The 23893-nt window shown below is 40.3% G+C and overlaps 1 protein-coding gene across 3 annotated transcripts in view; it reads left to right on the top strand.

The window, feature by feature from the left end:
• The window catches only part of LOC306843284 (transient receptor potential cation channel subfamily M member 7-like), a 50299-nt gene extending 30482 nt beyond the window's left edge, over positions 1-19817 (top strand). The window contains exons 24-40 of one of the 3 annotated variants that reach the window (XM_079374668.1): positions 1971-2155; positions 2231-2363; positions 7222-7703; positions 9678-9772; positions 9843-9939; positions 11922-11989; positions 12078-12103; positions 12836-12861; positions 12964-13011; positions 13152-13196; positions 13403-13468; positions 14147-14430; positions 15562-15644; positions 16778-16983; positions 17400-17451; positions 17980-18086; positions 19037-19817. In XM_079374668.1, the coding sequence (XP_079230794.1) occupies positions 1971-2155; positions 2231-2363; positions 7222-7703; positions 9678-9772; positions 9843-9939; positions 11922-11989; positions 12078-12103; positions 12836-12861; positions 12964-13011; positions 13152-13196; positions 13403-13468; positions 14147-14430; positions 15562-15644; positions 16778-16983; positions 17400-17451; positions 17980-18086; positions 19037-19167 (2134 nt within the window). In that variant the 3' untranslated portion in view covers positions 19168-19817. Of the gene's footprint in view, positions 1-1970; positions 2156-2230; positions 2364-7221; positions 7950-9677; positions 9773-9842; positions 9940-11921; positions 11990-12077; positions 12104-12835; positions 12862-12960; positions 13012-13151; positions 13197-13402; positions 13469-14146; positions 14431-15561; positions 15645-16777; positions 16984-17399; positions 17452-17979; positions 18087-19036 lie in introns of all 3 variants that reach the window. The other 2 variants (XM_079374667.1, XM_079374666.1) reach the window with 2 other exon arrangements.
• Positions 19818-23893: the final 4076 nt, after the last annotated feature.

The following is a 23893-nucleotide window of genomic DNA, read 5'->3' as shown; positions in this document are numbered from 1 at the left end:
AATTTTCGTCATACAACCCAAATTCCAGAAATATTGGGATGTTTTTTTTTTTTTTTTTAATTAGAATAAAATGAAAACTAAAAGAATTTCAAATCACATGAGCCAATATTTTATCCACAATAGAACATAGATAACACAACAAATGTTTAAATTGAGAAATTTTACAATTTTATGTACAAAATGAGGTCATTTCAAATTTGATGCCTGCTACAGGTCTCAAAATAGTTGGGACAGGGGCATGTTTACCATGGTGTAGCATCTCCTCTTCTTTTCAAAACAGTTTGAAGATGAGGTTATGAGTTTCTGGAGTTTTGGTGTTGGAATCCCATTCTTGCCTGATATAGGTTTCCAGCTGCTGAAGCGTTCGTGGTCATCTTTTTTATTTAATGATGGGCCAAATGTTCTCTGTAGGTGAAAGATCTGGACTGCATGCATGCCAATTCAGCACCCAGACTCTTCTACTACGAAGCCATGCTGTTGTTATAGCAACATGTAATAGCAATAGTAACACGTCTTCTGGAGGGGAGCATATGTTACTCTACAACCTTTATGTACCTTTCAGCATTCACAGTGCCTTCCAAAACATGCAAGCTGCCCATACGTGAAGTCGTGGCCTAATGGTTAGAGAGTCGGACTTGTAATCCAAAGGTTGCGGGTTCGAGTCTCGGGCCGGCAGGGATTGTAGGTGGGGGGGGTGAATGTACAGCGCTCTCTCCACCCTCAATACCACGACTGAGGTGCCCTTGAGCAAGGCACCGAACCCCCAACTGCTCCCCGGGCGCTGCAGCATAAAATGGCTGCCCACTGCTCTGGGTGTATGTTCACGGTGTGTGTGTGTTCACTGCTGTGTGTGTGCACGTTGGATGGGTTAAATGCAGAGCATGAATTCCGAGTATGGGTCACCATACTTGGCTGAATGTCACTTCACTTCATACAGTATGCACTTATGCACCCCCATACCATCAGAGATGCTGGCTTTTGAACTGAACACTGATAACACGCTGGAAGGTCTCCCTCCTCTTTTGCCCGGAGGACACGGCGTCCGTGATTTCTAACAAGAATGTCAAATTTGGACTCATCTGACCATAGAAAATTTTTCCACTTTGAAACAGTCCATTTTAAATGAGCCTTGGCCCACAGGACACGACGGCACTTCTGGACCATGTTCACATATTGCTTCCTTTTTGCATGATAGAGCTTTAGTTTGCATCTGCAGATGGCACGGTGGATTGTGTTTACCAACAGTGGTTTCTGGAAGTATTCCTGGGCCCATTTAGTAATGTCAATGACAGAATCATGCCGATGAGTGATCCAGTGTCGTCTGAGGACCCGAAGTCCTTTGTTGGATGCCTGTGGTCTTCGGGCCCTCAGACGACACTGCATCACTCATCGGCATGATTCTGTCATTGACATTACTTGTCCCTGACGCACAGAGATTTCTCCAGTTTCTCTGAATCTTTTGATGTTGTGCACTGTAGATGATGACATTTTTTTTTGTTTTGTTTTTAAAGTATTCCACAATCTTTTTATGCACTCTTTCACAGATTCTAAGACATCGAAGACATCCCTTTTATAGCTGATCATGTTACACAACTGATGTCTGATCATGTTACACAACTGATGACTTTATTAGTTGCTATATGTTCTCCCAGCTGAATCTTTTCAAAATTTCTTGCTTTTTCAGCCCTTTGTTGCCCCCGTGCCAACTTTTTTGAGATCTGTAGCATCAAAATTTGAAATGAGCTCATTTAGAGGATAAAAGTGTAAAATTTCTCTGTTTAAACATTTGTAATGTTCTCTATGTTCTATTGTGAATAAAATATTGGCTCATGTGATTTGAAAGTCTTTTAGTTTTCCTTTTATTCAAATTTAAAAAACGTCCCAACATTTCCGGAATTCAGGTTGTAGTTTTCGTTAACGAATTTAACACTACATGGCATTAAATGAATATATACTACTACTCTCCACAGTAACGTCTACATGCAGGTGAAGTCCATATCCAACCTGGTGTGGAAATACCAGCGTTACCACTTCATCATGGCGTACCACGACAAGCCCGTCCTTCCGCCGCCGCTGATTCTGCTCAGCCACGTGGCGTCTGTGCTGTCGTCCATCTGCAGGAAGAGGAAGAAGGACAGCAACGCCTACGGACCAAGTAACGCCCCTCTCCGCTCGCGCAGAAGCTTCTGCTCAGCTCTGTCAGCGCTTTGACTGTCCTGCTGTTTTTCAGAGCTCTTCTTGACCGAGGAGGACCAGAAGAAGCTGCATGATTTTGAGGAGCAGTGTGTGGAGACGTACTTCCATGAGAAAGACGATCAGTTTCACTCGGGGAGTGAAGAGAGAATCAGACTCACGTCTGACAGGTACGAGTCCCGCGTAAGAATGATGTGATGAACATCTGGGTCCAAAATAGTGTTGTGCTGAAAAATGATAGTATCTTGTATCGACAATAGTCAGAGATATCGCCTGTGGCTGATGCCTTTGACGATAGTAAGGCGATTATAATTATTATTATGAGGCTAGTAATACTATCTAATTAATATTAGGGCTTATTTTTTCCATTATAAATCCAGAAGAACTATGTCTCCAACACGCTTCAAGAAACCTCCTGCAAAACACAAAGGATGCTCACACCAAATATCGATTTCATTTAGTCAATAGAAGTTAATTGATGATGATAAATCTATTTATGACATTATTTTTGACAGCATTTTTACACAAGTGCCTAAAACTTTTAACAGTACTGTAGCTTTGCAGGTAGGTCTCTTGAAGAGTCTTAGAGACACAGTTCTTCTGGATTTAGTCTGTCTCAGTTTGTTCTGTTTCTTCATGTCATTCCAGACAGACTGGATGATCAGATCTCTGTGTGGAGCACAACAATCTCACTGGATTATTACAATTAATGGCAAAATTAATTTTTGGAAATGCAAACTGATATTTCCTACTGAGACACTACAGGAAAAGATATAAATAACTGACTTAAAACCATTTCTTAGCTGCTGAAAATACTAATGTTCTCATCATTTTGGCCAACACTGTACTTTCTGTAAAGCTGCTTTGAAACAATATGATTGGTGAATGTAGGACTGCACGATAAATCGCATGCGATAGTCATGCACATCACATCAGTAAAGCCGGTTCTGTAATCTTTAGTAAATCTCCATCACATGCTTTCAGATGGAGCAGCATTTACTACACAGAGCCATAGTTCACTGACAAGCTACGCAAAAAAATTGCAGACGATATAATCGTTTGCGTAGCTTCTCAGTGAACTACAGCTCTGTGTAGTAAATGCTGCTCCATCTGAAAGCACGTGAAAATACCACATTTAATAACATGTTTTTACTCCAAACTCATTCATAACGTCAGCTGAGTGTTTGAAATACATCCTTCTGTGAGATGATGTGGCTTCTTACACAGAATAAGGCACGCAACATATTTTATAGTATCCTAAGCAGTGATAAAGGCTATATGAGAATGAGCTTTATTGGCCAAGTATGTTTACACATACAAGGAATTTGTTGTAGTGACAGAAGCTCCACAGTGCAACAGAAAGACAGTAACAGGACAGGACACATGTAATAAAAACTAAATAACAAGAAATAGCCAATAACCAATATACAAAGCAGCAAAAAAAAAAACACAATATATAATATAGACAACTATGTATGTACAGGTCAAGTATGTGCAAATTAGAAATGAGAAAAATAAAATAAGTGAGTGTGGTGAATGGATAATGTATTAGTTGTGTGTTCCACGTTTATTATTGAGTGTTCATGAGATGTATTGACTGAGGGAAGAAACTGTTCCTGTGTCTGGTCGTTCTGGTGCTCAGAGCTCTGTAGCGTCGACCAGACGGTAAAAGTTCAAAGAGGTAGTGTGCTGGATGTGAGGGGTCCAGAGTGATTTTACCAGCCCTTTTGCTCACTCTGGATGAGTACAGTTCTTAGAGAGTGGGGAGGGTTGTACCAATGATTCGCTCAGCAGTCCGGACTACCCTCCGTAGTCTTCTGAGGTCAGATTTGGTAGCTGAGCTGAACCAGACAGTTATTGAGGTGCAGAGGATGGATTCGATGATGGTGGAGTAGAACTGTTTCAGTAAGTCCTGTGGCAGGTTGAACTTCCTCAGCTGGCGAAGAAAGTACAACCTCTGCTGGGCCTTCCTGACAATGGAGTCAATGTGAATATCCCACTTCAGGTCCTGAGAGATGGTGGTGCCCAGGAATCTGAATGACTCCACTGCAGTCACAGTGCTGTTCATGATGGTGAGTGGGGGGAGTGCAGGGGGGTTTCTCCTGAAGTCCACAATCATCTCCACAGTTTTGAGTGTGTTAAGCTCCAGGTTGTTGAGACTGCACCAGACAGCCAGCTCCTTAACCTCCTGCCTGTAAGCAGACTCGTCACCGTCGGATGAGGCCGATCAGTGTGGTGTCGTCTGCAAACTTCAGGAGCTTGACAGAGGGGTCTTTAGATGTGCAGTCGTTGGTGTAGAGGGAGAAGAGCAGTGGGGAGAGTACGCAGCCCTGAGGAGCTCCAGTGCTGATGGTACGAGTGCTGGATGTGAATTTACCAAGCTTTACTAACTGCTGTCTGTCTGTCAGGAAGCTGTTGATCCACTGGCAGACGGAGGTGGGGACGGAGAGCTGAGTTAGTTTATTTTGAAGGGTGTCCGTGATAATGGTGTTAAAAGCGGAGCTGAAGTCTACAAACAGGATCCTCGCATAAGTCCCTGGTCTGTCCAGATGCTGCAGGATGAAGTGCAGTCCCATGTTGACTGCATCATCCACAGACCTGTTTGCTCTGTAGGAAAACTGCAGGGGGTCCAGTGATGTCCTTGAGATAAGCCAAAACCAGTCTTTCAAATGATTTCATGGCTACAGACGTTAGGGCCACAGGTCTGTAGTCATTAAGTCCAGTAATTTTGTGTTTCTTTGGGACGGGGATGATGGTGGAGCGTTTGAAGCATGAGGGGGCTTCACACAGCTCCAGTGATCTGTTGAAGATCTGCGTGAAGATGGGGTCCTGCTGATCAGCACAGGTTTTTAGGCAGGCTGGTGACACACCGTCTGGACCAGGTGCTTTCCTTCTTTTGTTCTTCCTGAAGACCTGGCACACATCATCTTCACTGATTTGAATTGTAGGTGTGGGGGAGAGAGGGGTTGCTGGAGGTGTGAATGGTTGTGTGGAGGGGTGTTCTGGGCGGGTGTGGGGTGATCGTTCAAAACGACAAAAGAACTAGTTTAAGTCGTCTGCCAGGTGTTGATTCTCCAGAGTGCTGGGGGATGGTGTTTTGTAGCTGGTGATGTCTTTCATTCCTATCCACACTGAAGCAGGATCACTGGAAGAGAATTTGTTCCTGAGCTTGTCAGAATAATTCCTCTTTGCCACTCTGATCTCCTTTTCCAGTGTGTATTTGGCCTGTTTATACAAGACTTTATCCCCCTTTCTGTGAGCATCATCTTTGGTCTGACGGAGCTGTCTGAGTTTGGCAGTGAACCATGGTTTGTCATTGTTGTAGAATAGATGAGTCCTGGTAGGAATGCACATGTCCTCACAGAAACGGATATGAGATGTTACAGTCTCTGTGAGCTCGTCCAGATCATTTACAGCAGCTTCAAAAACAGTCCAATCAGTGAGAGAGAAACAGGCTTGTAGATCCCGCTCTGTTTCGTTAGTCCATCTTTTAACAGATCTTAATACAGGCTTTGCAGACTTAAGTTTCTGCCTGTAGGACGGAATAAGATGAACCTGATCAGAGAGTCCTAAAGCTGCTCGTGGAACCAAGTGATATGCGTCCTTTATTGTTGTGTAACAGTGATCCAATATATTACTGTCTCTGGTGGGACATGTGATGTGCTGTCTGTATTTTGGCAGTTCACAGGAGAGATTTGCTTTATTAAAGTCCCCGAGAATGATTAAAACAGAGTCCGGGTGTTGATGCTCACTCTCTGTGATCAGATCAGCGAGTTTCTGTAAAGCTGTGCTCACGTGCGCTTGCGGTGGAATGTAGACACTCACGAGAATTTCCCCGTTGATTCCGTGTCCTGATCTGCTCTGATCAGCTGGTAATTAGGCAGATGAATCGCGCTGTCCGGTATGTCGCCATTCAGCCAGGTTTCCGTGAAACACAGAGCAGCAGAGTTAGAAAAATCCTTGTTTGTCTGGGAGAGCAGAAGGAGTTCGTCCGTTTTGTTGGGTAGAGAGCGGAGATTCGACAAATGGATGCTAGGTAACGCCGTTCTAAATCCGCGCTGATGAAGTTTCACGAGTGCTCCGGCTCTCGAGCGCTCCGGCTCTCTTCCCCCGTCTCCGCCTCCTGAAGCGTTTGACCAGAGCTACGGCTCCGCCAACTACAATGTCCAGCAAAACGTCCGAAAAATCAAAAACCGGTAGAAGATTTTGTGGTGTGTTCTGCCGAATTTTCAGCAGGTCATCCCTGATAAAACTGATCTTATTTGAAAAACAAAAAACAGGAAAAACAAACAAAAACAATACGAACACTGAAGAGCAACGCACAATAGCTGCCATCATCGGCGCCATCTTGGATTTAATTCCAAGATTCCATATTGATTTGCATTGCATTATTATATACTTTATTATAATAAGAACTACTCAGATAATCCATATATTGTCGTAGTCGTGTTTATTAGTCATGTTGAATCAATGAAAGCTGTTAAAACTTCTGTTTATTCATCTACTGCTATAGGGATTGCTTGGATTTCTTCTGCGGGGCGTATTTGGAGTTTCTCTGGCCTTTTGGATGAAGATTTACTACTGATCACAGAACCGTGCTTTACTGGCAAGATGCGCATGGCAATCACAGATTTTGCCTAATATCGATTGCAATTTCATTTCGATTTATTGTGCAGCCTTAGTGAAAAGTGTTATACAAATGAGATTTGATTTGAACTCTTTCCCCGCCAGCGTTGTTGAAAAATGTTGCCAGCCACAGCCAGCATTTTTGCTGATTTTCAGTCAAATTTAATGGCGCCCAGAATAATTTGTTGTATGCGGTTAGTGTTGACGATCGCATTATTTTTCATATGCATATGCTTACATATGTGATCGCTAATTTCTGCGTCATCTTGGTCTGTATTTTTGATCGGTACTTTCTAGACTCATCCGGGAGATGCGTAATAGCGCCCCCTAGCGTACAACAGAGAGAACACTGAAAATTCTGTGTTTGGCAGGGAAAGAGTTAACTTTGTTTGTTTGTTTTAGGGTGGAAACGATGTGTGTGCAGCTGAAGGAGGTCGGAAATAAGGTGAACTTCATCAAGCGCTCTTTGCACACGCTGGATTCTCAAATCGGACACCTGCAGGATCTGTCGGCGCTCACGGTGGACACGCTAAAGGCGCTAACGGCGCAGCGAGCGTCCGAGGCTAGCAAAGTGCACAACCAGATCACGCGGGAACTTAGTGTCTCTAAGAACCTAGGACCCGATGTCACGGGACACTCGAAGTCGAGCGCACTGGTGCGGTGCAGCGTGGGATTCCTGCCTCCCACCACCAGCATAGCGGAGTCTCTCTTTGGGGGCGGAGCCAAGGACCAAGCGTTGCCGGGGGCGGAGCTTCCTCTGAGCCCCGATGTCGGATCGAGGTCGGATCCGGCCCCAGCCACGTTCTTTGTCAGCACGCCGTCGCAGCTCACCGACACGCACACGGAGCAGTCACATTTCGCAGTGGAGTTCGGGGCCTTCGTGGGTGAGTATGAGGAGGAAGAGGAGGGTGTTTATGAGAGGAGTGATGGAGGCCCCCCAGTGGTGTTTGTGAGGGAGCCTGAGCGCGAGGGATATGTCAATCACGCCTTTGCTGACGACGAAGATGACCCACCCGAGAGAAACACACCCCTGCCTCTGGCCCCCTCCCTTGGGCCCCGGGGCCCTCTGCGCTTCCGGAGAGACGGCCGCTGCAGACGCGTGCTGAACAGACTCATGCAGAGGAACGGAGGTTTGGCTTCGGTCCACCGCTGGCCTAACAGTGACCCTTGACCCTCACCCCATCCGCATTCCCCTGTGTGTGTTAGGGAGGGTGAGACGGGTGACCTCTGGCGGTGGTTTCATCTCAACCAGTTGCTTTTTACTAAGTGTTCCTTGGGAGTGAATACAGTGCTGTGTGTGTCCGGTAGATTAAACTAACCCGGGTTGGTGCTGGTTAAGGGTTTGGTTAGTGACGGGTTATTAAATCTCAGTGTCATTGGAGGGAAGTGTTTAACTGGGTGACTGTAATCCACTGATGAATGTGACTAAGGCTGGATTTACACTGCACAGATCCGATCTTTTGACTGCCTGTTTACACACGACTGGTATCCAATGGCTGCGTTTACATTAATTACCACCCAAAATAATTGTCTGCAGTGATCGCTTTACTACGCACATATGCACAATGGCTGTGCTATTAAAATTATTTATATGTGACCCTGGAGCACAAAACCAGGCATAAGGGTCAATTTTGCGAAATTGAGATTTATACATCAATGAATAAATAAGCTTTCCATTGATGTATGGTTTGTTATGATAGGACAATATTTGGCTGAGATACAACTATTTGAAAATCTGGAATCTGAGGGAGCAAAAAATCTAAATATTGAGAAAATCTCCTTTAAAGTTGTTCAAATGAAGTTCTTAGCAATGCATATTACTAATCAAAAATTAAGTTTTGATATATTTACAGTAGGAAATTTACTAAATATCTTCATGGAACATGATCTTAATATCCTAGTGATTTTTGACATAAAAGAGAAATGTATAATTTTGATCCATACAATGTATTTTTGGTTATTGCTACAAATATACCTGTGTTACTGATGACTGCTGTTGTGCTGCAGGGTCACATATAATTCACAACGAGTGAACATTATTATTTGCCAACATGGACAACGGCTCTCATGGATGTTTTACAGCACAAATTCTGACTGAACGGATAAAGATAATTTTAATTTGTTAGGCTATTTTATCTACAGCTCGTTAGAAGAAGAATTCTTGAATTCTAGCGAAAATAAAGTAGCGCCGAGATGATTTAATTTGATATCATGCCTTCAACATTTCTCACATTATATCACAGTTTATTCAGAGTTAAACTGCGTCAGAACAAATTGATCTTGATAATGTCAGATAACTTTGATAGAAAGGTATGTAATGAATTGGGTTGAATAGCTGTCAGATGTTAAATTTAAGAACATAATTAGATAATACCAATTTAGCTCAACTAATTACCAAGCAATGCTTCATTTAGTTCAGTCTGTGGTGGAAAAACATCACATTAGCAATTAAAGAAAAACACTGAAGCAAAACATGCTCAGGTCCCAAATTTTTACTGGTAGTTCACTGTATGAAGTATTTTTGGGTGTAATATGTCACAGTTTACTTGATTTTGCTCTCCTCACTTACAGAAATTAACTATAGTGTCCTGCACCCACTACTAAAAAAATATCTGGTGTCTGAATCATTTTTGGTTTGACTGTAGGTCAGATGTCCAGATATGCATCCAAGTAAAATCCACATGTAGAAGTGGCCCAGATCGGATGTGAAAAAATTGGATCTTGTGCAGATGTTTGTGTTTACACCTGTGCAACAAATTCCGATCTGTGTCAGATGTGAGCAAAAAGTCAGATTTTGTGCCAGTGTAAATGTCAGTGTGGTTTGGCCTGTAATGCTTTGAACACATTTTTCTCCGAAGGTCACAAGGATGATCCTGAGGGTCAGAGGTCGTTCCCTAAAGAGGTTGCTGTGAGTGGCCGGCAGCCGAGTCCCTCCAGAAAGGCTCGCGATGTGGTGAGTAGTTTTCTGAATGTTAAAGATGATGTTTCTCCGCTTTGGCTCAATCTGGTGTGTGTTTCTGCAGGCGGTGGCAGCGGCGCAGGGTCACATGCGGATGGTGAACTCATACGCTGGTTTCACCGAGTTTGACAGAAACCCTTCGTTCCTGCATCCAGAGTCAAGTGAGTGTAAACAGCAGCATTATGCAACACAACGCTTTAAACATTAACCCTGATTCAGCAGTTCTTGACAACATCATGAGCACCAACTGAACGCAGTTACACACACTCTTCTCTTGATTTAGTCATGTTAAAACTTTATAGGGTTCCTATGGGGTTTGGAAAAGTATGGAAATATATTCCATACTTTTACTTCCATACTATTCCATGGAAGTATTTGCCAGGCCTGGAAAAGTATGGAAAAGAGAAAGCAGAGTATGGAAAAATATTTGTGTTTCCAGACATTTGCCCCCATTTAGTTTTTTTTTAATAATAGAAAATTAAGAATTTAATGAAAATAAATTTATCGTGCAAGAAGTGATTGCCAAATACGACATTTTCATGCACACTTTCATAAGCATATTGGGTTTCTTCTCACTGTACTTTTAGCACCTTATTAATTAGCCTCAAGGACCTTTGCAAGAATAAAAATATATACAGATTTTATGTGCACACAAGAAACCATTAAACTTGGCATATAGGACAATGCACACTGGGCATACTGCCCCAATGAAAACCAAAGCTTAAACACTTTTTTTACAGTACCAGTCTTTTTTATAGACCCTTGAACTTGGCAAATTTTATATTATTAGCCCATTTATTTCATGTCATGGTTTCTTCACCATCACAGACGATGATGTGTTGAATTGAACATTAGGCCTTGATATTAGAGCAGGTAGATCTCTGGTAATTCATGTGCATCCAAACATTTTATTCATAGTAAGATGGCAGTGATGCACAAAATAAATAGGTTATATAAAACTAGAAATTGTAATGCGTAAGCATGCAAAACATTTCCATGCACATGTGAATAGTTTCTGGAGGGCACAAAAAAGTTTGTGTGCATGCAAAAGTCTGTATTTTTTATTTTAGGGACTCTTAGGGAGAAAATGAATATAAAAAACCCTGAGAAAATTAAAATATTTACAGATGACTACTATATACCCAATATAAAGCTGAAAATAGTGCTCTATGAACCATTTGATAAATATGGTCTACCGAGAGGTTTGGAAATTTTAAGTATGAAATTTTTAAATGGAAAATGTGTAGGAACACTGAAACTAGGGGTGGGAGAAAAAAATTGATTCACTGATGCATCGCGATTCTCTCTTCAGTGATTCTGAATCATTTCAGAATCGATTCCGAGTTTGTTTTTTATTTTTCCCTGCATATGGGATGTGTGTGTGCTGGAGACAATTGCAGAGGCTTCATTGCACAGAATTTGCGTTGTGAAACACGTGTGCATTGCTTGACAGTGTGTGCTTCCACTTGCCGTTATTTCAGTGTTTTGCTTTCATCTGCCGTTTGGAATGCAGTACTATTAGATGCACACAACTCACGTCGGCCACTGACAGACTTTCATGTGTGCTTTGTGTTTGTTTGTCCTGAAGCTCGATCGCAGCTGCGGTTAAATGCACTTGTGTTTCCGAATACTTTTATACGAAATTGATGTAAACACAGTCAGTTGTTTTCAGAGCAGGACAAAACATCTGATAAATCTAAATAGATCTGTGCATTAGTGTGAATGCAGTTTACTTAAAAAACACTTATTTTAAATAAGTAATTATTTCAAAAAGTAGCCTGCTTATATAACTTAAGAAAAATCAAAGTAAATTTTGCACAAAATAAATTATATATAATTTATATGAAAATGTAGCCTCGTGCAGTAATATTGAAAATTGAGAATGTGACGCAGCGTGATATTGAGTCGTTGACATGATGATCGTATTTGAATTGAATCGTGAAACCAGTGAAGATTCACTCTATTTCATGGCAGTACTGACATACAGAGCTTCCAGCTATGAACAAGAAGCATAGAAACTGCGATTTTGGTTCAAATGTAAAGATGTATGTGCACAGCAGAGGAATTAATTTGGAAAAAATGTAGATCGAATTGTTTTGGAATCAGATCGGATCGTGAAGTGAAAGCGTTCTGTGTGTTTCAGCGCTCAGTAAGCAGGAGAGGACTCGTGTTTCATTGGAGGACGTCTCTCATTATGAGGATCTGCTGTTGGTCAGTCAAACACACAACGACACAAACATAGTGTTTTAGAGAAACAACATTCACACTCGCCGTAACTCTGTCTGTCTTTCATTCTCAGGGGAAATCAGCACAATCCAGCAAACTGTGAGTATCTGTGTGTTTTGAGGTTGACGACAAATAAAGTGATTGTTTTCATGATTAAACATTGATGCACTTACTAGTACTCGTGGGTTCGATTCCCAGGGAATATGTGACCCTGCAGCACAAAAGCATGAGTAACACAGGTATATTTGTAGAAATAGCCAACAATACATTGTATGGATCAAAATTATACATTTTTAATTTATGCCAAAAGTCATTAGGATATTAAGATCATGTTCTATGAAGATATTTTGGAAATTTCCTACCGTAAATATATCAACTTCATTTTTGATTAGTAATATGCATTGCTAAGAACTTCATTTGAACAACTTTAAAGGAGATTTTCTCAATATTTAGATTTTTTTGCTCCCTCAGATTCCAGATTTTCAAATAGTTGTATCTCAGACAAATATTGTCCTATCCTAACAAAGGATTATTAAAGAGATTATTTATTTCAAAAAATGTATCCTTATTGTTGGTTACATTTCTGAGCTGATAAAACGGTGTACCTTAAGTGCAATGCAAGTTGCTTTCTAATGCATAAATATAAATCTAGAGTTTTGAACAGGTTTATGTGAGGGGGGATTTTGGGTTGGGACATAGAAAAGAAAATATCATTAACCTGATATACAAATACTGCAAGTGTATGAGATGAGCGCACTGATATAGATAAACAAGTGTGTGTGAGATTGATTATTTATAAGTGATTTTCTTGTTTGTGTCTCTGGTGTTCAGGAGTCCAGGAGACGATATCTCAAACAGTGAGTGTTTCATCACAACTAATGATTGTCTGATGACAGCTGAACTGATCCTGCTTTAGTCTGACTGTGTGTGTGTGTGTGTGTGTGTGTGTGTGTCAGCAGCAGGTCTGTACGCCGGGCGACACACACACCTGGGGGCACATATGGACTGTAAGTCTGACCCCTGCTGGTCTCTCTCAGCACTTACACATACAGTACTACACTCTACTCATAGCATCAAGAGCACGGTAATACCATGGTATTTTGTGTGTTGTTCTGCTCATTCTTTGCTCTGTGTGTCTGTGGACCAGCGATTGGTTCTCCGTTCAAGCCCATGGAGAGTTATCAGTATTCAGGTCAGTTATGATGTCATTCCGTCTAATGTAAACATAAACGTGTCCTGATTCGAACCCGACCCGCGACGCCTTGCTCAAACACAGACTGTAATGTTTAGAGGGCCGAGGTGTGGTGGTGTGGGTTTGAAGCAGGTGTGTGGCATTGGCTCCTGTGATGTTTACTGACATCAGCCCTGTGTGTGTGTGTGTGTGTGTGTGTGTATTAGCGGTGGAGCGTAATAACCTGATGAGGTTGTCTCAGAGTATACCATTCACCCCAGTGCCCCCTAGAGGTAAGACAATACTGCCCTCCTGTCTCTTTCTGTCCCATCAGGCTTTGCTGTATATCATGTAGTTCTGGGCGGCGTGACGGTAGTGATTGATTTTTACTAGTGCTGTCAAACAATTAATACAAGTTTTTGTTTATATAATATATATATATATATATATATATATATATATATATATGTGTGTACTGTGTATATTTTTTCTGTATATATAAATACACACACACACGTGTGTATATATTTTGGAAATATTCACATGTATATATTTATATAATAATATATAATATGACACACATACAATAAAAACAAAACAAATAGATAGAATACAGAAAGCTAAAGTTAGATGCCTTTTTTGTTTAAGAAAACAAGCAGTTAGAAAACGAATAGAGTGCAAGTGTTAGAGGGTCAAGTGTTTTTTTTTTTTTTTAAATAAAACTAATAGGAAAACAAATAGATAAAATACAATTAAGACAATTAATAGAGAGTGCTAGAGTTAGAGGGTCAAATAAAGATTTATCATCACATGCTTGTTTTACAATCAGACAAAACATGACACAGAATTGCTTGATGTAAGATGTAGTTTGCGCCGCCCAGCCCTACGGTGTATTTGTTTCGTGATATCGTGTGATTGCGAGGTCAGTTGCGTGTTTATGCGTGACGTTCTGGGGTTTGCGTGTCGCACAGGTGAGCCGGTGACAGTGTACCGTCTGGAGGAGAGCTCTCCCAACAGCATCAACAACAGCATGTCGTCGTGGGCTCAGCGCGGCCTCTGCGCTAAGATCGAGTTCCTCAGTAAGGAGGAGATGGGTGGAGGCCTGCGGCGGGCACTCAAAGTGCTCTGCACCTGGTCAGAGTACGACATCCTCAAGCCTGGACACCTGTACATCGTCAAGTCCTTCCTGCCCGAGGTGGTCAACACCTGGCAGAGCATTTACAGAGAGAACACAGTCCTGCACCTCTGTCTCAGGGTACGATCTCACACACACACACACACACACACACACACCGCATGTAGGGCCCTATGGGTTTCCATGATGGGAAAAACGCAGATGATCTCTTGGTATCTCATATTTTAGAGCTGTCAATGCAATTTATGAAAGATATCAATTAAATCTGTATGAGTGTGTGTGTGAAAATATTCAGATGTAACCCCTGTTGTAATTAACATTTTAATTTAATTACTTATTTTAAAGTGCATATTCAGACTTTTGAGTGACAGATTAACAAAAGAAAAATATAGGGCTTCTACATTCTTGTGCACCAGTTGTTGACTGGATGTTGAGATGTGGGCGTGGCTTACAAAAGTGAAGGTGTATGAGTGTGCTGCAGGGGCGGAGCTTAAAAGCACTAAATGACTGGAGAGGATCCAGTTTTGACGTTTTGATTAAAAAGTTATGATTACTGCATTATATTTGAAAATTGCAGTGTTTTCATTCTGAACTGCTTTAAAATGATTAGTAAAATGGGACGTGACATCAGGAATATAAATTCTGCCTTAGCTTACATGTTTTAGTGCAGTGCTTGATTGACAGGTGAAGGCAGTCCTTAGAGGTTACACTACAAACTACTCAAATCTAGGGCTGGGCGACATGGCAAAAAAATTTTTTTTCTCCAAACGTTTCACCGATTCTCGATTTTTAACCAGTCAACTTAAAAATGTAACTACAACATGACTCAAGTCAAATTTTCTTTATTAATCCTCTAAATTAAGGAAAATTATATTCCAAGTGCAGCACACATGATGTAAAAAAACAACACGTCTTGTAAAAAACAAAACCTCATTCTGTGTGAATAGCACCTCGCGATATGAGCGGTTGGATCATTCTTTTCTCTTTACTGTTATCATTGGCATATTGTCAGTGTATCGTTTGGTAATGATTCCTCTATTTATAAAAAATAAAATCATGGCAAAACATTACATTTGAATTAATCGATAAAATCGGACAAATCGCACTCAAACCCTTCTGATTGTGGTTGAATCTCAAAAGTTTCTTTATCCAAATTAAAGCCACATTTAGCGTCGTCCCGGATGAGTGAACGAGCGCTGATGTCTGTGCGAGACTCCACTGAATGAGTGTTTGTGTTTCTGTTGTGAACAGGAAATTCAGCAGCAGAGAGCAGCTCAGAAACTCACGTTTGCCTTCAACCAGATCAGACCCAAAACCATCCCATACTCACCCAGGTACTCACGCACACACTCGCACACACACTCGCACGCACGCACACGCATGCACACACACACACACACACACACACACACGCGCTCACACACACACGCTTTAATTGGTTCCACAGTGTTTTCTGAGTTTTACTTTTTATTTATATTTTGTGTAATTTATTTACTTTATTTGAAATCAAGGTGTATGCCGTGTCGCCAAGCTTTCTTAGTATTCGTTTGCTAATAAATGTTATACGTTTCTTATTTATTTGGTTCCACAATGTTTACTTATTTTCAGTTTTGTATACCCGTTTAAACTTGTAATGAATCTACATTATATATGAAAGTTTCACTTTTTGAAATAAGTCACAAAAAATGCAGTTTTTCACGATATTCTAATTTTTTGAGATGTACCTTTATATGACTGTCTTCTTGCAGATGAATCCAATCGGAGTTATATTAAAAATGATCCTTGCTCTTCCAAGCTTTATAATGGCAGTGAATGGCTGTTTTTGTTCAACAGTCCAAAAGTAGTCAAATGAAGCACATCCATCCATATTAAAACAGTCAAGGCCTCCTTTATAATAAAGAATAAATGGCTCCTGTAGCGAATTGATGCGTTTTTGTAAGAAAAATATCCATATAAATATAGAAAAGTATTTATAACATTTTAAATATGGATGTTTTTCTTACAAAAATGCATTGATTCGCTGCAGGAGGCACGTTTTATTATGGATGGATGCACTTTATTTGACTTCTTTTGGACTGTTGAACAAAAACAGCCATTCACTGCCATTATAAAGCTTGGAAGAGCAAGGATCATTTTTAACATAACTCCGATTGGATTCGTCTGAAAGAAGAAAGTCATACACACCCAGAATGCCTTGAGGGTGAGTTAAACATTGGCTATTTTTCGTTTTTGGGTGAACTAACCCTTTAAAAGTGAAGGAAAGCGAGGGATAACTCAAACTAAAAACTAACAATTCCTTTAAGCTGGATTGCCACTAATTTGAAAGTGAAAGTAACCAGTGATGCCAGTAATTATCGGTGTTGTCACGCATGGATAAACTTCCTCACCGTCACAACACACACACACACACACACCCCCCTACAGATCCGGTCGAGTGTGTTGCTGAGAGTGCAGTGTGTCTCTGCAGGTTTCTGGAGGTGTTCCTGCTCTACTGTCACTCTGCCGGTCAGTGGTTTGCCATCGAGGAGTGCATCACTGGAGACTTCCGCAAGTTTAATAACAACAACGGGGATGAAATCGTCCCGACCAACCTTCTAGAAGAAACCATGCTGGCCTTCAGCCACTGGACGTATGAATTCACACGAGGAGAGCTGCTCGTGCTCGACCTGCAGGGTTTGTGTCTCACTTACACACGTCACGCTTGAATTAGGGATGCAACGATACCACTTTCAGAACTGATCCCATACTGAAAATTCTGCTAATTCTGATCCGATACCAGTGCATTTTTTTTAATCCATGTAGAATTTTTATACGTCTGTGTTGACCTGATCATCACTCTTTTCTGTGGTAAACACAATCTGCTAAATACATATATAATTTTGTGGTTTGAAAAAGAAAGCTTATTAGAACAACACCAGGGCGAGTAAATAATAACTGCATTTTCATTTTTTGGGTGAACTCTATCCCATACTGTAGAAACATTTTACCATTGCAGGTGTTTCTATAAACTTGTGTTTGTTTTGGAGTTGGAGGGGTGAGTAGAAATGAATGTGATGAATGAGGTTTGACTGATCTCTCTCTCTCTGTAGGGGTCGGTGAGATACTGACAGATCCGTCTGTCATTAAGAGCGGAGAGAAAGGGTGAGAAACAAATCAAAATGACCCCTATTTTAAGATCTTAGGCTTCAGTCCTAATTTAATTTTTGAATGAAATCAAGTACAGTGCGTTTAGTGAATTGTACTGTTCCCTATTACTAAGGTCTATTACAACTTGGGCCCCACTTTATGTTAGGTGGCCTAAACTACTATGTACTTGCATCAAAAAATAAGTACAGTATATTTATTGTGTTCATATTGTATTGCAAAGCACTTTTGCTGCTATTAAGGTGGGATACAGGTAAGGTTAGGGACAGGTTTGGAGGTAAGGGTTAAGGTGTAAGGGATTGGTCAACAGTGTAATTATAAATTTCATTACAGATGTAATTACATGCGGGGTTTTTGTTTTAAAATACAAGTACAATGTAAAAACATGCATGTACAAGTGCATTGTATCAAATTATTAATTTAAATTTAAGTGCATAGTAGTTAAGGCCACCTAATATAAAGTGGCAACACAACTTGTAAAGTGTTAGTTTATGAATGTTATTTTTATATGTGTGATTGCGACAGGTCTTACGATATGATCTTTGGCCCTGCGAATCTTGGTGACGATGCCATTCGTAACTTCCGCTCCAAACATCACTGCAACTCGTGCTGCCGGAAACTCAAGCTTCCAGGTGAGTTTATTAACAGAATGACGCTGGATCAGAGTCTGCAGGCCGAAGCTGCATCACACCATGCTGTGTCACGAAGGGGCAGGATGGGAAAAAACATGCCACTGAAGCATAACATTATTCATTATTTTATTTTTTATTGTTCCATTGAAATGTAGAGCATATAAATGCATTTGATGTAAAAATATGTTTGAATATAATATAGGTGGATACGATTTAGGCTTGCTGTGATAGTTTACGGTGTGAAACACAACACCGGTGATGTCACTTGCCCACCGCAGCTCGTTTTGATTTTTCTATAGTAATAAAAATTATTTATTTTTATGATTGATTTGTAAGTGAATTAGGTAACACTTTATAATAATTGCACGCTATGAATCATTAGGTAAGCATTAATAGTCAATTCATCCTTTATAAAGCATTGTTCCAACAATAATAGGCATTAGTAAGCAGTTTATAAATACAGCTATAAATGCCTTGTTCTTAAGCATATCTATGTTTAATTTTATTTTCATACTTTATCAATTTATCATTTCATTCATCAAACCAGTTATTTAGGAGTTGTCATTGGCTCATAAGATAATTTTAGAAAGTGTATGTAAAGGATTAATAAGCTATTTAAATGTACATTTGTAAATCGTATTATTTAGACATATGATCATAGTTGCTCAGTGTGTTAATAAATGCTTTATTAACACATATTTCCTGCTGTAATTCATGATTAAGTCAGGTAGTTATAAAACATTTGTGACCCTGGAGCACAAAACCAGTCTTTCAGATGATGTACAAATCTCAATTATGAAAAATTGGCCCTTATGACTGGTTTTGTGCTCCAGGGTCACATTTACTAATGCTTCCCTAATGATTCATAGCGTGCAGTTATTATAAAGTGTTACCGAATTATCTAGTCTGTATGTGGCAGTTTCTAATGAGTTGTGTGTGTTTGTGGTCAGATCTGAAGCGGAACGACTACACTCCTGATAAACTGACGCTGCAGCATGACCCCTCCGAGGGCCCGTCCCATTCACCGCCTACAGGGGGCGCCGCGAGAGAACCGCGTCCCTCAATGCGCTTAATGCTGTGACCCGCACACACTCGCATCACTGAAAACGCTCTTTGCAAGACACGGTGTGTGTGTGGAGGACATAAGCGTGCGCGTCGCCTCTGAACAAATGCAATCCAGAGATGTTTTGTCACACTCTACAATTATAACGGGGATTATCAGCTTTTAAAAGTATTTTTTAAAGTTTTTATGTCTGTATGAAACTATAAAGTGGTTAATAACTGGTACAATATCACTGTATAGAGTTAAGTATTTATTCTAAACTACGACAAGTTGCCTTGTATAAAATAAAAGCTCATTATACTATTGTCTGATTTTGTACAGAGCTGTATGCCAAGAAAATGTTTTTACGTAGAGAGCCTTATGAATGCATTTATCTCGTGTCGATTATGGGCAGATTGCAATGCAAACGACAGCGCACTGTGCTGACCACTGAAACCAGTCCATGCAATCAATACTCACCTTTATAATGTTACAGCGGTACTGTTGTCCTTTACTGTCGTCGGAGGATCACGTGAGAGTGTTAATCTAGTGTATCTCATAGATACATTTATCTGGCACGATGCTATCAGTTGAAACATGAGAATATTTGATGCTGGGGGATGTTATATTAATGGATCTGTACACTTTTTTTTTTTACTGTATATTTAATAAAACTGAAAAATCATCCATGTGTTTTCTCTCTGCCTGAAATTCATTCAGCTTCAGCTTCTGCAGTGTGTTTGTGATTTATGGTGATGTGTTGAATAAGTGCGTTAAGTCAAATTACAGCTCAATCCTGTTTTTACTGCATTTCCTCATTATTATACAGCACTTGGTATAACTTTTTTTTTTAAATGTATTTTATTAATGCGCTTGATAAACTTGAATCTATAACTATACTAGCATTCACACCAACTGACAAAAAGTATCAGGATTGTTTTGTTTAGAATTAATTTATACTCCTTAATATCAAGTTTGTTGAAACGCTGTCACTGACCTTTGGGTGGTCTTTATACAAGGTGCTTCATGTTTGATGATCGCTCCACTCATATATGACTGGACATGTGATTTTGAGCACTTTGCTGAACCTTCACTGGCATTCATGTTTTTATGGGGGAGCTACAAACTCTTAGGTGTCCCACATTAAGCAGTGTCCCACTTTAGGGCAATTCACCCTATATATAAACCCAAATAGGAAATAAAACCGTTATTGAATATGCATGTCCTAAACTCCTGGTGTTTCGTATTTTCGAACAGTCAATGCAATTTATGAAAGAAATCAATTAAATGTGGATGTGTGTGAAAATGTAACCTCCCTTTGTAATTGTTAACATTTTCATAAGTGACTAATTTAATTACCCTTTTTTTTTCTTAGTAACTAGATTACGGTATTTATTTTGTAATTTAGCTACTTCCCAACACTGATCTTATCACACGTGTCAGGTCCTCTGATTTTATATCTTTGGAATTTACTCAATTATTGTAAGCTTTGCGAACTAATTTACTAGCTTCACTAAGAAAAACACCAAACTGTTTCAAGAGCGTTTTAAAATATATTGCACGAGATCACCATAGCAACCGTAAAACCCTTAGAGCTTTCTTTCTTTACTTTAGTGTTATGTATAAATGTCTTTACTAAAGCAATAATCCCCGTGAAGCCGTGGTTTACAGTGAATTTATAACAGCTAAGGGGGTTTCAATCTAACAACAGCGCCTCTTAGCTGTTATAAATTCACTGTAAACCACGGCTTCACGGGGATTATTGCTTTTATAAAACGGTTATTCCATATATGTAGCAAGGTTTCACAAAATAAAACAAAGCAAGAGAAAAGCACAATCATGTTTAGATGAATCTTATTTTACATGCTAAATTATATATTCACAAATGTAAGTTCTCCAGCAAAAAAACTTTTTTTTCTCTTTTAGGAAGGAAATGGAGCATTATATTCATACTATATGCTTTTCTATGAAACAAAAGGCAATTAAAACGGTGAAAGTTTGTAAACGCTTTAATATTTTTATATAAATCTGTATTAGTATACAGCCCCTCTAGTGTATAATTGTTTATATCGTGTATAATGTTTGTCATGTACATGTTTGTTCATAATAATAATAATAATAATAACAACAACTAGATAAAAAAAGGTTTGTCGAGAAAGCCGGACTAAAAAGTTTTAAAGTTTGACGCTTTTCAGTCTGAAATAGTTTGAAGTTTAACGTAGTATTAAAAGCTTAAAGTTTGATAGATAGATAGATAGATGCTAAGAACCGCAGAGTGGTTGCTAGAGTATTCTAGGTGGTTGCTAGGGTGTTGCTATGTGGTAGCTAAGGTGCTCTGGATGGTTGTTAGGGTGTTGCTATGCGGTTGCTAGAGTACTTGGAGTGGTTGCTAGTGTGCCCGGGGTGGTTGCTAAGGTATTGCTATGCGGTTGCTAAGGTACCACAGGTGGTTGCTAGAGTGTTGCTATGCGGTTGCTAGGGTACTCGAGGTGGTTGCTAGGGTCCCTGGGGTAGTTGCTAAGGTGTTGCTATGCGGTTGCTAGGGTACTCGGGGTGGTTGCTAGGTTGGTTTGGACAGTTGCTAGACTGTTGCTATGACGTTAGAAATAGATGATAGATGGATGGATGAATAGATAGATATAATCAGATTATAGATAGATAGAGTTAGATTATTGATTGATAGATAGACAGACAGACAGAACGATAGACAGACAGATAGAACGATAGACAGACAGACGGACAGACAGACAGATAGACAGATAGACGGACGGACAGATAGACGGACGGACGGACGGACGGACAGACAGAACGATAGACAGACAGACAGACAGACAGACAGACAGACGGACAGACAGACAGATAGACGGACGGACAGATAGACGGACGGACGGACGGACGGACAGACAGAACGATAGACAGACGGACAGACAGATAGAACGATAGACAGACAGACGGACAGACAGACAGATAGACGGACGGACGGACAGATAGACGGACGGACAGACAGATAGAACGATAGACAGACAGAACGATAGACAGAACGATAGACAGACAGATAGATGATAGATAGACGGACGGACGGACAGATAGATAGACAGATGATAGATAGACGGACGGACAGATAGATAGACAGATGATAGATAGACGGACGGACAGACAGACAGAACGATAGACAGACAGACAGAACGATAGACAGACAGACAGACAGATATTCTGACAGACAGACAGACGGACAGAAGATCTGGGCTGAGTTTGGAGTCTGTAGAGTTAAAGCTCTAGGAGTAGCAGTCAGAAATTTAGTCTCAGAATAATAAGAATACGTTTACTTTACTTTTAATCATTTAGCAGATGCGTTTATCCAAAGCGACAAAAAAATAACTAAAACTAAAAGTTAACACTGTAAATACTCTATACACACCCATTTAAGAAAATACAGAAATTAAATAAAATGGACAAATACATACAACAACAGTTCAATAGTTTAAATAACTTTCAGTAAAGGGTAGTTCACACTACAGGATTTTAAGACCGATTTGCAACGAGCTCGCCGACAGGTCGGGCTGTAATCGGGGGAAAATCTGCGGGGGATCGGCGCTCCGCGATCTTTATGTGTGAACTACACAACGACGCATCAAAGACGCTCACAGACGCCAAACAAATATCTAGCATGCCAAATATCTGGAGCGATCGGCCGACTCGACATCACGTGGCGTCAGGTGTGGTGACGAGCTACAGCCAATGAGAGAGCTGGGTTGAGGTCACCGGAAGAAAAACAACAGCAACTTCGCTTAAAGAAAAGGCTTATATTTTTGCACATAAGCATCTTTCACAGGCTTTTGGCTGCTATAATTTTTCTTAACCACCAATAGTTACTGTTGCCATGACCGACAAACACTCACACTACACTGTTCTCACGCAGTGAAAAACACTTCTCAGAGCAGAGAGGAAACTGACCACACACCAACAGAGAAGACAGAGCAGGTTACTGCTGATATGAAACAAGCTCTCAGGACTCAGCTTTTAAATCGAGGCATTTTTAAAGAAATTCAATCAATAAATACCTTTTTGTGGCTCTTCAATGTGTCGTGACAGATCACTGTATTGCCTCAGTTCAAACACGTGAACCGATCTTTTCATATTTACTTAATGCACGAAATGAACATGAATAAACATCAGAAGGTGTTTAATTTCAACCGCGGAACACACCATTTTAAGTCCACCGAAGTTAATCTGCTCTTCTGTCTGATTAGTGATTAAGGCTAGAAGGGATACAGCTGCGGCTACTGGGCATGCGCATTTACATATTTTCCGAGCCCACAATATAACATGAAACTTATGAAAATGGTTTTAAAAAGCACATAGCGCCATATTTTCATCACTTTACAGTGTCGCAGTGACCGTCTTTTTGCAGTAAAGGACCTGTCATAGTTTAATGAGTGGAAGATGAGATGAAGCTGGCGGTTAACCTGTATTGTTAACAGATGAGCTGCATACAGGTGCTCCCGATCGGGCCGAAGTTCATTTTGTCCACAGAATGATAAGAGCACACTTTTTAACATATTATTTTATTATTTAACACTCAGCATTTAACTTTAGAGCTGCAAGCCATGCATACAGTGCATGAGCAGATTTTCTGGTAAGCAAAACAAGCACTTTTAAATACCTCAGCATATTGCCGTTACCATGGCAGCCAACAACAGCACAGCTTAACCATCCGCACATATTTATATTTAGTTATATTGAAAAAGTTTCAATTCAGTAGATT

This window comes from Barbus barbus (assembly GCF_936440315.1).
Source record: "Barbus barbus genome assembly, chromosome: 23".
Classification (NCBI taxonomy): domain Eukaryota; kingdom Metazoa; phylum Chordata; class Actinopteri; order Cypriniformes; family Cyprinidae; genus Barbus; species Barbus barbus.
This window is presented reverse-complemented; position numbering and strand designations above follow the sequence as displayed.